Source organism: Triticum aestivum, chromosome 2B, assembly GCF_018294505.1.
Source record: "Triticum aestivum cultivar Chinese Spring chromosome 2B, IWGSC CS RefSeq v2.1, whole genome shotgun sequence".
In the NCBI taxonomy this organism is placed as follows: Eukaryota; Viridiplantae; Streptophyta; class Magnoliopsida; order Poales; family Poaceae; genus Triticum; species Triticum aestivum.
Window position 1 is genome coordinate 460,408,557 of NC_057798.1, and position 14,840 is coordinate 460,423,396.

Below are 14,840 nucleotides of genomic sequence, written 5' to 3' on the forward strand. Positions count from 1 at the left end.
TTTGCTCTTTTTTTTTAGGGGTGCTCACCGTTTGCTGATCGGGGTCGGATCGTGGATGAGCAAGGGGCCTTAGGCCTGCCTTGTGGCTGTCACGGAAAAGGCCCAACGCCGAGAGCTAACCTACAGAAATAGGCCCATAGAACAGATTGCTAAAAAAAGCTCAAAAAGAAAAAGATGGCTCGCTCGCGGAATGGTCAACCACGGAACTGCAACTTTGTCTAAAAAAACGAGCTGCAACTTCTGGATGTACAGATTCAACATGACACTCGGGAGGTGTTTGGATTAGAGACTGGTAACGTAAATGGTAAGGGAATTAGATCACGCTGGTAACAGGGATGTAATGAAAAAAACTCTGTTTTGTTTGGTTCATACTTGTAAAGGAATCGAGTTACGCATGTGTGCTTCGGCGTCGTCATGGACGGTGGCTGAAAAGAAGAAGAGCAGACAAGGGATGGGTTTGAGAGCAGACAAGGAGGAGGACGGAGGACCGAGGAAAGGAGGAGGAAGGACGGAGCTTGTACCTTGCAGCGAACGCTCCGGCGACGAGGGCGAGTTGCTGGGGCGGCGGCGATGTCTACCAGGCGACGGTGGCGCTGGACGACGAGGATCGAGGAGAAACGGAGAGGGGGCTGGAAGGGGACCGGGAAGGCGCCGGCACCAGCGCCGAAGTCGAAGGTTATCAGGAAGGCGGCGACGCCGGTCGAGGAGGAGCAGATTATGGGAGGAGAGATGTGGTAACCAATCGTGTACGGAGGGGTGTGGCTGGTATCGATCTAAAGCTGACCTGCAATCGTTTACGGAGGCAACCAATTACATCGTGCAGATACCAAACACCTGTAACATTTTTCGTTTACCCTGTAAACAGGTGACGGACGTTTCTCGCAGAAACAAACACCTCCTCAGACTTCATTGATCATTCGTTCTGAACCTTATGTCTGCTACTCGTACAGACAACTGAAGATGTTCCACTAGATTCCAGACAAATGCCAAATCACAATGCTTTCAAAGAACAAAATTCAGATGAAACACAACCGTTCACAAAGCAATGAAGCAGTAGTACTTTCGCCGTTCACAAATATTAGATGTTTTAGATATTTCAATATAGACTACAAACGGTCTGAAATGAGTGAACAAACATATTACAATTTATCTATATACATTCGATTTAGATTTTTTTAGAATATTTTATATTTGTTATCGTAAGGAGTAAGTAACAGGCGACAACCAACACCCACTAGAGAATTGTTTTTCTAATTCCAGAGACCAAGCGCAAGGCCTGCTTGACAGAGAAACAAACTTGGCAAGTCAGAGTTGGCGCCCCATAAACTTGAAGGAGATTCCAAACATTTGTTTTGGTTTATGAGAAGTTATTGTCCTAGAGTTCTATTTTGACTACTATACTGGAGTGACGGCGCTAACAATGAAAACACATTTGTCTCTTACCATTTTATTTAGTTTGTTCTAACATTGTTGAAGCACAACACCTATCTACGGTCTACGCAGACTTCAAGTTTATGTCCAAAAACTTAAATCAACTAAAGATGTCGTTGCAACACTTGCATACTTTTCTAGCTGCTACAAAGGTAGTTATATAGAAGAGTGAGAATGCCTGATTAATGGTGCCAAGGCATTCACAATAAGAATATGATTCACTGGGTCCAAGATGAATTTCCTAAGCACACACGGAAATGAGAAATGATCAGAAGCAATCATGTTCTTCTCACGTAAACCTCTCCAATACAATACTCCCTCCGATCCAAAATAAATGTTGCGGTTTAGTTCAATGGATCAGAGAGAGTAGTATTTTACAATAAAATCATTCCCACATACTCGAATGTTGTCTAAGAAGACTAAAATAATGCATTTTTATTGTTATTCTGCATACTACCAATTTTGTAAAAAACCATAAGAAGACATAATCATGAAATATGTTTGATGAAACTATAACAGCATTAGCTTGGCCCAGCATTAATGATAATTTTACTAGTAGTCAATGCTAGAGAATTTCGACAACATATTGTTAGGATGTTATATAAGAATCGATGATTCACAAGAAGAATATGACTTATTGGATTCTCCATCCCTCTGCATGTCGCTCCGGCGGCTGATGGCGGGAAGGGGAATCCCGATGCCTTCGCTCCGGCGGCTGATGGCGGGGAGGGGAATCCCGGTGCCTTCGCTCCGACGGCTGGTAATTTAGGTTAGTTTTTTTTAGTCCTTGCATGTGCGTTGCTCCGGCAGATGGTGGCATTTTTCTTCTTTGGGTTTGTTTTCCGGCCGGGTTTTGATCCTTCTCAAATTCGTCTAACTTGTCGTAGTCAACGGTGTTTCGGTGTAGATTCATGTCGTCTCTTTGGGGCGGCAAGGCAAGGGTTTCTCGCCCCGCGTGTGCGACGACGAGATTTGATGTCAATTGCTCCAGATCTATTCAAGGGTTCAACGACGACGATTGCGGCTCCAGGGCACTTGTCCTTGGTGCACGTGCATAAAGACTTTCTAACTATCATTGACAAGATCAAGCCGGCTCTAGTAGAAGAGTGATGACGGTAGCGACTCGTTCTGACGGTAGTAGTGGTTGTCATGTAATCTAGAGATCTTGATGTATTTTTTATTATGTTTGAGGTGTTTTGTACTTTGGACGAACTTTTATAATAGATGTGTGGATCTTTTTCTGGAAAAAAAAGCTGATGGAGCGATGGGAGACCACGCGCATCAATCATTCCATTCCTTTTATTCCCGAGGAAAAAACATGACAAAATGGGGCGTACGCGGTCCACCGGGATCAATCGATGCACGACATGGACACAGTCCATCGACTTGGTTGGTCACGGCCTGACGGTGAGTGAGATCTTGACGCCGCCCTTGTAGCAGTTATCCGAGACGCCGCTGATGAAGTTGATGAGGCCGCGAGAGAGCCTGATGCGGTCGTTGCCGGAGTCGTACACCGTGGCGTTGGCGGGGTGCCTGGTGCAGGTGCCGAACCCGAAGTCGTCCACCTGCATCACGTTCTGCGCCGCACGGTCGTACTTGAAAACTGCAGCCGGGACGAAGGAACCACGCGTACGTTTTCGATTGTACTATACGAGTCGACAGAGTGAAAAACATCCGGACCAACAGAAACTATACGAGTCGAAGGGCCTGGCCGTACGTACCCAGCACGTCGCCTTCCCTGAAGGGCTTGAAGGTAGGCAAGTTAGGCCAGCCCTCGACGCCGAAGGTCCAGCCCTTCTGGTCGCCGACGTACCACTCCCGTGGCTTCGCCGCCGCCTGCTCCACGCCACCCTGCAGCAGCATCAGGAAAACCAAGAGGAGGCCGTGCTCAGCCAGCTTTCTGCTGCTGCTTCCCCGTGCCATTTTCAGCTAGCTAGCGCCTCAAAGCTGTTCTGTTTGCGGAAGATGAGACTAGCGCTGGCTGGCTGGCTGGCTGGCTACTTATTGTTGTATTTGGTTTGCCTTAGAGATATCCTTGCAACACACTGTCATTAATGCATTTATTTATTCTGTTTTGCTATACAAAGCACATATAGATATGTCTTAATTATTGCACATCTAAATTAAATGCCATTGATTTTACATGAAGACTTGTGCAAGCATTTTCTTTTGTCCTTTCACTTTTTCTTTCAAGTTTGATTGAGTCACTTGGATATGCAATAACTATAGCATATCTAGATGTGCGATTAAGGCATTTATCATGCACACAATATACAAAACATATAAGGCTACTCATAGTGGGGAGTATCATATACTAGTATCATACATATGATACTAGTGCATAGTATCATACTCTCTCTCTACCTATGTTATTTATTGTCACAGATGATTTTATTTATTGTCATGCAAGACACAAAGTAGCATAATATTTAATATAATACGGTATCTACCTATGTTATTTTAACCCTCTTTTTTTAATTCTCTACCACATCAACTTGTTTGCTATTCCCGAGTGCATGATACTGGCTAAGATACCACCGCTACCGAAAAAGGCTTTCGCCCCGCTTTATAAATAAAGCAAACCGCCACTATGGCCAGCCTAAGACTTGGAGTGACATTGGGCACTAGTAGAAAAGGGAGCATTTGTCCCGGTTCGTAAAGGCCTTTAGTCCCGGTTCATGAATCGGGACTAATGGGTCGTTACTAATACCTCCCCCTTTAGTCCCGGTTCAAACAAGAACCGGCACAAATGTGCCTCCACGTGGCCGGTGCGCCGAGCCTAGGCAGGGGGCCCTTTGGTCCAGGTTGGAGGCATCAACCGGGACCAAAAGGCCTCCACGCGTCAACATTCCAGTGGCTGGAGTTTTTGTTTTTTTTGAAGGGGGGGGGGGGGTTGGAGGTTTTGGGGGGTTAATTTAGGTGTTTCATATATTGTGTTAGCTAGCTAATTAATAGAGAGAAGTGTCCTATCTTATGTCCGTGCTTGGTCGACGCTACGTACTATATACATAGAGAGGCCCTCGACACGCTAGCTAGTAAGAAAATGAAGGGAACCATTGAGTACAGAAGTTCGTCATGCATACCGAGAGAAGTGATCGATCGACCTCTCCTTCTCCGAGAGATTGGTCGAACAACAAGTTTTCGTATCATGTATCTGACGCTACTGGCTACATACATGTACAATATGTAAGATCTCTTAATTACAATCCCCTAGCAATTGAAATCAACTTGCACATGATATTCTCCGGCTTTATTGATGACGTGGTCAAGAAAGAATCCCGCCAATTGATCTTGAATTGCTTTCATGCGATCTGGTTCTAGGAGTTCATTCCGCATCTGCCACGTCTAATTTGAAGGAGGTTAATTAATACATATACATGAATGAAACTCAACAGAAATGATGGTGTAATAAAATAAAATTGTGAATATTATTTCTTACGCACTTCAAATTGTCTTTTAGAGTAGCCCCGCTTGTTTTTCAAAGTCACGTTGTGGATGAACTCGCACATGTAGTATCCACAGAAATCATTCCCTTGTTCCTGCCACAAGCACTTTACGAGAAATAGAGGTCAACAAACTGATAATGAAGCATTATAAATGGCATTGATGAAAGTATAGCTATAGAATTAACGAGAGATGCGCGCAACTAGCTAGCCAGTAGTACTTACTTTCGGGTATGTATATCGCAGCTCCTTCAGCAGTCCCAGAGCTTCTGCGGTGAACTGTTTCCAAACCCTGTAAGACAAAGAAAATAATTATTATTACTTGAGATATCAGCAAACGAACAAAAAGTTGCCGATATGGTGCGACAATGATCGATTGAACTTACTTGTTGAGCAATTCAGTGATTTCCGCAAAGGTTTCGGGATCTTTTCGTCTCGAGTCTAAGACGGTTACTAGTCCCCGCTCAAGCTTAATCTCCAGAAGAACATAGTGGTACCTGCGCACACATGCATAACTCATCAATTACATTACTATAACCTCGCTCGAGTAATAAGGGAAACCGAATATGCACACGACAGTAACACTCACTCGCCGTTGTAAGGAAAGAGTATGGTATCTTTGTTTTGATTTTTGATCAACGATTGTAGCAAGTTGTCCTCAGCCTCTTTGACGTGCTTTTTAACCAGAAATTCATCCATGATATTTGTGTTAATGAACCCAATATCATAAATTTCTTGTTTTTTGCACTCGACGATCTTCAATCTGCATAATATATTGAGGATAATTAATTATAAATACATGCAATGAAAGAGCCGAGCTATATATAGAGACTTAATGACAGAAATAGTACTTACAAGCAGTAGCAAAAGACCGTTAATTTATCGAGGGCCTTTTGATTGAAGAACGCGAAGAACTCCTCAAATGGAACACACAATAGATCACCTGCAACGAGGTCGTGCTCCTATTTAATGTTCAGATACAAACTATTCGTCCCCCCAGACTCTCTGCAGGTTTTCATGTACCAATTATGGAATCTTCGCATCATCGTTGTTAGAGATTTTTCATCTTTGACGAGAGGCTTCCCGTACTCGTATTTGTGTTCGTCCACCTCCATGAAATCAGGAAGTTGATCGTCAGGCAGGTAATCTTGTAGATTGCCATGACCGGCCACCATCCCCGGAGCATTAGCGACGATGTTGCCGCTAGACACATTGAGCGGGGGGCATGATTGGTTTGCTTGTTCGCCGAGCTGGTCAATTTTTTTTCGCAGCTGCTCATTCTCTTGACCTTTGATGTCTGACAGTACTTCCCGACCGCTCCGCTTGGAGATATGTCTGTTCAGTAATGCGCTCATAGTTGGTTCTCGGCCGAGACTTTGCCGGTTTCCTCAGGGCATCGAGAGTGCGCTTTGCTTTCACCGGATCTACCTTCTCCTCCGGAGGTGGATGTCTCTTTGCTTTCACCCCTTCAAAGAACTCCTTCACGTGGGTCTGCACGATCGTCGCGTTTTCCTCCTCGGTCCTCTCGTACGGTAACTTCTCTAGAGGCTTGAGAGGTGGACCGTATCTGTATTGCCTCCCGCCTCTGGTTGTGCTGCTAGACGCCGGACCAGATGGAGCGGTTGTGGCATCTATCTTCTTTCATGCTTGCTTACGAGGCGGAGGAGAAGGACTACGACGCGCCGGAGCAGCCGGGGCGGTGGCGGGTCTCTTCCGCCCTTGCTGGCGAGGCAGAGAAGGAGGAGGCTGCTGGCTGCTCGGGCGCGCCGACGCAGGCAGAGAAGGAGGCAGAGTGACGCCACGCGCCGGAGAAGGAGGCCCAGTGCCCTGATCGTCACTCGCCGGAGGAGGAGGCGGTGGAGGAGGCAGAGTGCACTGACTCGCCGAAGGAGGAGGAGGCGGTGGAGGAGGCGGAGTGCCCTGACTCGCCGGAGGAGGAGGAGGAGGCGGAGGCGTCCAGTTCGGAAGGTTGATGAGCTCCTTCCGCCATAGGCATGGAGTCTTCAGAGCAGAACCCAGCCTAGTCTCCCCTTCACCGGTAGGGTGGTCAAGCAGGAGGTCCTCAAATCCCTCCATTATTTCATCCACCATCACCCTAGCATATCCTTCTGGAATCGGCCGGCAATGATAAGTTGCGCCGGGTCCAGTAGGATAAACAGAGCCAATAGCCGCCTTGACCTTCAAATTCATCCATCGCGTCATAATGTGGCAATTTTGAGACTCCGTGATAGCATCCGCGGGATAGCTGGCAGGAGCCGTCAAGACATGCTCCGGCTGAAGCAGCTCGGTGGAAGCCACGCTACTTCTCCGCTGAGATGGCGGGGTAGCTTCAGGGGAAGCTTCGGCAGGTCGTTTTCTACGATCTGCTGCTTCTCGTTCCTCTAGCCCCATTACCCTTTCGTGCAGCGCCTGCAGTTGGCCCTGCTCCAGTTTCTTCCTCCTCTCATGGGTTTTGTAACCCCCTACGTCCGAAAAACCAACCTTCCACGGAATGGAGCCTGGCGTGCCTCGTGTCCGTCCAGGGTGCTCAGGATTCCCGAGGGCCATTGTGAGCTCGTCCTTCTCCCTGTCTGGAACGAACGTCCCTCGCTGCGCTGCATTGATATAGTGTCGAAGGTTCTTGACTGGTATTTGCAGTTGCTCGTCCGTCCAATGGCACTTCCCTGATACATGATCCAATGTTCCGCTAGCCCCGAAGAACCAAGTCCGGCAACGGTCTGGCCAGTACATTGTCTCTGGTTCGATCCCTTTTTCAAGTAGATCATTCTCAGCCTTGGACCACTTAGGCCGGGCTTTGAGGTAGCCACCTGACCCCGTGCGATGGTGAAGCTTCTTCCTCGCAGCATTTTGCTTGTTTGTCGCTGACATCTTCTTACTCTTTTCCGATGTCTTGTGGGCCACAAATGCGGGCCAGTGATCTTTGATCTTCTCATATTTGCCGATGAATTCTGGTGTCTTTTTTTTGTCGACAAACTTGTTCAGCTCTTTCCTCCACCTCCTGAATAGGGTTGCCATCTTCTTAAGAGCACAAGACTTGATTAATTGCTCTTTAACTGGCTTCTCCGGATCCTCCTCTGGCGGTAGGGTGAAATTTGCCTTCAGTTGAGTCCAAAGATCTTCTTTCTGCATATCATTGACATAAAACACTTCAGGGTCTTCCTCCTTAGGCTTATACCATTGCTGGATACTGATCGGGATCTTGTCCCTAACAAGAACCCCACACTGAGCAGAAAATGCGTTCTTTGTCCGGATGGGTTCAATCGGTTCGTCCTCGGGCGCGATTTCTCTGATCTCAAACCTTTCATCCGAGCTCAACTTTTTCTTCGGGCTCGTCTCCTTACTGAAGTTGTGCTCGATCCGGAGGGATAGAAATTAAAAGGAAGAAAGACGAGAGTAATTAATATGTGTACATATACCAAAACAATGGATGCATCAATTAACTAGTCAGCATGGGCTTAACTAATATATATATATATATATATATATATATATATATATATATATACCTAGACGGACTCGGTTCGGTCACCGGAGCAGTCAGCACGGTCTCCTTCTTGTACCTCCATTGTGTCACCGGAGCCATCATGAACATAGCCCTCTTCTTGTACCGACATTAATGGGCCGAAGCCATCATGAACATAGCCCTCTTCTTCACCCAGTCCTTCCTCACGATCGGTGTCGTTGAGAAATGACGCAACTTCATCACTTCCTTGTGCGATTATGTCCCCCAACATCGCTTCTGTTGCTTCGTCTCGAGAGTGCTCCATAGTTTCTGCAAATATTTACAACATGTCAATTATTATTCAAATGTGGTACATATGGATATATATATATATATATATATATATATATATATATATATATTAGTGGAAAACGTAGAACTAGCTAGCTAATCACAATAAGGAATCATGTTAGTGGCCTCGACGCTGCTTCTCTAGGGTTTGGGGTCGCCTCGACACAACGCTTCAAGGGTTTGGGGTGGCCTCTACGACAACACTCTTTTAACTTGGTAAATTTGGGTGGCCCCGAGAGAGTTAATTTGTCGGGTAGGGGCGTGGCGGGAGGGGGTAGGAGACCAACATCGTTTTCTCTCTAGGGTTTGGGTGTCCTCGAGAGTTTTGGTCGAGCGAGAGGGCCGAGGGGGGTGCTGCCGTTGTATAAGTTATCACGGTCGAGAGGGGGTATATATATATCGACCGCCCCTCATGTCGAAGTTACCTCGAGGGGGTTATATCGACAACGATGTGACATACATATACATGGGAAATAATGTTATCGGGGAGGGGGTATCGGTACCCCCCCTCGTGTTGAAGTTTCTTCTTTCTCCTCTATTCCTTTCTTTCTTCTTCTCCTCTTCTGTTTCTTCTTCTCCCTCGAGAAAGGAAAATAATTAAGGAAAAGGAAGAAAAGAGGAAGAAGGAAGAGGGAAGAAGAAGAAGAAAAAGAAGAAAAAAGAGGAGAAGAAGAAAGGAATAGAGGAGAAGAAGAAAAAATAGACTCTTTTTTCCTATTCTTATTTATTTCTCCTCTTCTTCCTCTCCTCTTCTTCTCCTTTCTTCCTCTTCTTATTTTCCTTTTTCCTCTCATTCTTTTTCTTCTTCTTCTTCCTTCTTTTCTTCCTTCTTTTCTTCCTCTTTTCTTCCTTTTCCTTATTTTACCTTTTCCTCTACACTAACCTAATTAAAATGCACTAACCTAAAATCGATATCTACTAACAACCTAAATAAAAAATTAATACATATATGAAAAAACATATATAAACAAAAAAATGCTATGAACATTATATTCATACATACATATAGCCACATCCATTCATCATATAGCTACCACATACATATATACATTAATTATATATATGAAAAAAATGCAATGAACAAAAAATACACATGTATGTATGAAAAAAAAGCACTGAACACAGAGCCTCGACGACGGCGGCTCACAACAGGGGCGGCCGGCGAGGGCGTCGGCGACGACCACAGCGGACCGGGGCAGGGGCGTGGCCGGCGACGATGCCGACGGTGGGGGGTGGGTCATGGGGCAGGGGCGTGACCGGGCACGCTCGGGGGCGACGGCGACGACGGGCGCGGGCGATGACGGGGGCACGCGGATGGCGTCAGGGCGGCGCGCGGACGGTGTCTGGGCGGCGGGCGGCGTCGGGGCAGCGGACGGCGTCGATCTGGGCAGCCTGGCGGCGTCGATGAGCTCGGCGTCGTCGGGCGGGCCGGGGGGCAACTGGTGATGTGTTCGTCAAATTTTCCTAAGTGTTGTATATATAGCAAGAGCATTGATCCCGGTTCGTGAACCCAACCGGGACTAATGCCCCCTTTAGTCCCGGTTGGTGCCACCAACCGGGACCAAAGGCCTCTTTTCAGCAGCCCAAAGGGAGGGAAGCGGCGGCCTTTGGTCCCGGTTGGTGGCACCAACCGAGGATAAAAGGTGGGCATTGGTACCGGTTCATGGCACCAAACGGTATCAATGCCCCCCTTTAGTCCCGGTTGGTGCCACCAACCGGAACCAAAGGCCCCTGTGCTGCCCGCGTTGGGGCCAAAGTTTAGTCCCACCTCGCTAGTTGAGAGGGGTGCGCAGTGGTTTATAAGCCCCACTGCCGCACCCCTCTCGAGCTCCTCTCCACCGTCGGCTTGCGGGCCTACTTGCTACTGCTTTGCCTGATGGGCCTTCTGGGCCTACTGCGGGCCTGAATCCTGGCCCGTGGTAGGGTTTCTAGTCGTATTCAGGCCGTGGGGGCCCAGTAGGAGGCATTTTTTTGTTTTTTGTTTTCTTTACTTATTGTTGCTATTTTTATTTTTATTTTTTTGTTTTGTTTTCTCCATTATTTATTTTCTTTTGTTTTTTGCTTTATTTTTTAATTCTTTTTGCTTTTAGTTTTAGGAAAATTATAAACTTTTTGTTAGTGCCATTAGTTTTCAAATTTGAAAACACTTTTTTTGTTTTTTTTGTTTTCTTTCTTGCTTTATTTATTTTATTTTGTTTCTACTTACAACAAAATACTTATTGTTGCTATTTTTAATTATTACGAGGGCCGAACCATAAGACATTAAAGCATTTCAAATGAACTCTGAAAAAGTTGAAAGTTGGCATGGTATCATAAATTCACCCACATAGCATGTGCATGTACAAAACGGACAATGGTATCATACTCGTCTGTTACAAAGTTGGCATGGTATCATCATAATAGTTGCGGGAGAAAGTCTTCACTTTTTCTTCGCTTGTGTCATTTGCTTATTGCGCCGTAACCATGGATAATCTTCATCGTTTATCAGGATGCTGGGGTCAGCCTTGACTTTGAAGGGAGGAATTTCATGAAACTTTTCATAATCTTCAGACATGTCTGTCTTGCCCTCCACTCCCACGATGTCCCTTTTTCCTGAAAGAACTATGTGGCGCTTTGGCTCATCGTATGATGTATTCGCTTCCTTATCTTTTCTCTTTCTCGGTCTGGTAGACATGTCCTTCACATAGATAACCTGTGCCACATCATTGGCTAGGACGAACGGTTCATCAGTGTACCCAAGATTTTTTAGATCCACTGTTGTCATTCCGTACTGTGGGTCTACCTGTACCCCGCCTCCTGACAGATTGACCCATTTGCACTTAAACAAAGGGACCTTAAAATCATGTCCGTAGTCAAGTTCCCATATGTCCACTATGTAACCATAATATGTGTCCTTTCCCCTCTCGTTGTTGCATCAAAGCGGACACCGCTGTTTTGGTTGGTGCTCTTTTGATCTTGGTCAATCGTGTAAAATGTATTCCCATTTATCTCGTATCCTTTCCAAATTGTAACAGTCGAAGATGGTCCCCTAGACAACAAGTACAGCTCATCATAAACAATGTTGTCACCTCTGAGACGTGTTTCCAACCAACTGCTGAAAGTCCTGATGTGTTCACATGTAATCCAGTCGTCGCACTGCTCCGGGTGTTTGGAGCGCAGACTGTTCTTGTGTTCATCGACATACGGGGTCACCAAGGTAGAGTTCTGTAGAACTGTGTAGTGTGCTTGAGACCAAGAATATCCGTCCCTGCATATTATTGAGTCCCTTCCAAGCGTGCCTTTTCCAGTCAGTCTCCCCTCATACCGCGATTTAGGGAGACCTATCTTCTTAAGGCCAGGAATGAAGTCAACACAAAACCCGATGACATCCTTTGTTTGATGGCCCATGGAGATGCTTCCTTCTGGCCTAGCGCGGTTACGGACATATTTCTTTAGGACTCCCATGAACCTCTCAAAGGGGTACATATTGTGTAGAAATACGGGGCCCAGAATGACAATCTCGTCAACTAGATGAACTAGGACGTGCGTCATGATATTGAAGAAGGATGGTGGGAACACCAGCTCGAAACTGACAAGACATTGCACCACATCACTCCTTAGCCTTGGTATGATTTCTGGATCGATCACCTTCCGAGAGATTGCATTGAGGAATGCACATAGCTTCACAATGGCTAATCGGACGTTTTCCGGTAGAAGCCCCCTCAATGCAGCCGGAAGAAGTTGCATCATAATCACGTGGCAGTCATGAGACTTTAGGTTCTGAAACTTTTTCTCTGCCATATTTATTATTCCTTTTATATTCGACGAGAAGCCAATAGGGACCTTCATACTAAGCAGGCATTCAAATAAGATTTCCTTCTCTTCTTTGGTAAGAGCATAGCTAGCAGGACCTTCATACTGCTTTGGAGGCATGCCGTCTTTTTCGTGCAAACGTTGCAGGTCCTCCCGTGCCTTAGTTGTATCTTTTGTCTTCCCATACACGCCCAAGAAGCCTAGCAGGTTCACGCAAAGGTTCTTCGTCACGTGCATCACGTCGATCGAAGAGCGGACCTCTAGGTCTTTCCAGTAGGGTAGGTCCCAAAATATAGATTTCTTCTTCCACATGGGTGCGTGTCCCCAGCGTCACTCGGAACAGCTAGTCCGCCGGGACCCTTTCCAAAGATTACGTGTAAATCATTGACCATAGCAAGTACGTGATCACCGGTATGCATGGCGGGCTTCTTCCATTGATCTGCCTCGCCTTTGAAATGCTTGCCTTTCTTTCGACATTGGTGGTTGGTCGGAAGAAATCAACGATGGCCCAGGTACACATTCTTCCTGCAGCTTCCCAGGTATATACTATCGGTGTCAAGTAAACAGTGCGTGCATGCGTGGTATCCCTTGTTTGTCTGTCCTGAAAGGTTACTGAGAGCGGGCCAATCATTGATGGTCACGAACAGCAACGCCTTTAGGTCAAATTCCTCCTGTTTGTGCTCATCCCACGTACGTACACCGTTTCCATTCCACAGCTGTAAAAGTTCTTCAACTAATGGCCTTAGGTACACATCAATGTCGTTGCCGGGTTGCTTAGGGCCCTGGATGAGAACTGGCATCATATTGAACTTCCGCTTCATGCACATCCAAGGAGGAAGGTTATACATACATAGAGTCACGGGCCAAGTGTTGTGATTGCTGCTCTGCTCCCCGAAAGGATTAATGCCATCCGCGCTTAAAGCAAACCATACGTTCCTTGGGTCACTTGCAAACTCATCCCAGTACTTTCTCTCGATTTTTCTCCACTGCGACCCGTCAGCGGGTGCTCTCAACTTCTCGTCTTTCTTACGGTCCTCACTGTGCCATCGCATCAACTTGGCATGCTCTCCATTTCTGAACAGACGTTTCAACCGTGGTATTATAGGAGAATACCACATCACCTTCGCAGGAACCCTCTTCCTGGGGGGCTCGCCGTCAACATCACCAGGGTCATCTCGTCTGATCTTATACCGTAATGCACCGCATACCAGGCATGCGTTCAGATCCTTGTACGCACCGCGGTAGAGGATGCAGTCATTAGGGCATTCATGTATCTTCTGCACCTCCAATCCTAGAGGGCATACAACCTTCTTTGCTGCGTATGTACTGTCGGGGAATTCGTTATCCTTTGGAAGCTTCTTCTTCAATATTTTCAGTAGCTTCTCAAATCCTTTGTCAGGCACATCATTCTCTGCCTTCCACTGCAGCAATTCCAGTACGGTACCGAGCTTTGTGTTGCCATCTTTGCAATTGGGGTACAACCCTGTGGTCCTCTAACATGCGATCGAACTTCAGCTTCTCCTTTTGACTTTCGCATTGCATCCTTGCATCGACAATAACCCGACGGAGATCATCATCATCGGGCACATCGTGTGGTTCCTCTTGATCTTCAGCAGCTTCGCCTGTTGCATCATCATCATGCACATCGTCTGGTTCCTCTTGATGTTCAGTAGCATCACTGTATTCAGGGGGCACATAGTTGTCATCGTACTCTTCTTCTTTGCCGTCTTCCATCATAATCCCTATTTCTCCGTGCCTCGTCCAAACATTATAGTGTGGCATGAAACCCTTGTAAAGCAGGTGGGTGTGAAGGATTTTCCGGTTAGAGTAAGACTTGTATTCCCACATATAGGGCATGGACAACACATAAAACCATTCTGCTTGTTTGCCTCAGCCACTTCGAGAAAATCATGCACGCCCTTAATGTACTCGGAGGTGTGTCTGTCACCGTACATCCATTGCCGGTTCATCTGCGTGCATTATATATAATTAAGTGTGTCAAAAACCATTACAGAACATCATGAATAGATAATTAAGTGACCAAATTAATAGAAGTTCATCATCACATTAAAACCAAAGTACATACATAGTTCTCATCTAACAACATAAAGCTCTGCAGAGCATCTAAATTAATTAAACCATACATTGAAACTATGTAAAACATTTCAATGCAAAAACAAATGCGATCATAATCGCAACCAATGTAACAACTGATCCAATGTCATAATGATACCAAGCCTCGGTATGAATGGCATATTTTCTAATCTTTCTAATCTTCAAGCGCATTGCATCCATCTTGATCTTGTGATCATCGACGACATCCGCAACATGCAACTCCAATATCATCTTCTCCTCCTCAATTTTTCTAATTTTTTCCTTCA

General features: G+C 46.1%; 1 protein-coding gene across 1 annotated transcript; it reads right to left on the bottom strand.

The window, feature by feature from the left end:
• Window positions 1-2,690: 2,690 nt before the first annotated feature.
• LOC123041395 (chemocyanin-like) lies at window positions 2,691-3,378 on the bottom strand. Its single transcript, XM_044464015.1, has 2 exons — window positions 3,153-3,378; window positions 2,691-3,034 (listed from the first exon to the last, which is right to left on the bottom strand). Exons 1-2 carry the CDS (start codon window positions 3,352-3,354, stop codon window positions 2,826-2,828), a joined length of 411 nt encoding a protein of 136 aa, XP_044319950.1. The 5' UTR covers window positions 3,355-3,378; the 3' UTR covers window positions 2,691-2,825.
• Window positions 3,379-14,840: the final 11,462 nt, after the last annotated feature.

Coding starts and splice junctions, on each gene's coding strand:
- LOC123041395 (XM_044464015.1), bottom strand. CDS start 3,354: ATGGCACGGGGAAGCAGCAGCAGAAAGCTGGCTGAGCACGGCCTCCTC. Junction 3,035..3,152: donor CAGGGAAGGCGACGTGCTGG/GTACGTACGGCC, acceptor TCCCGGCTGCAG/TTTTCAAGTACGACCGTGCG.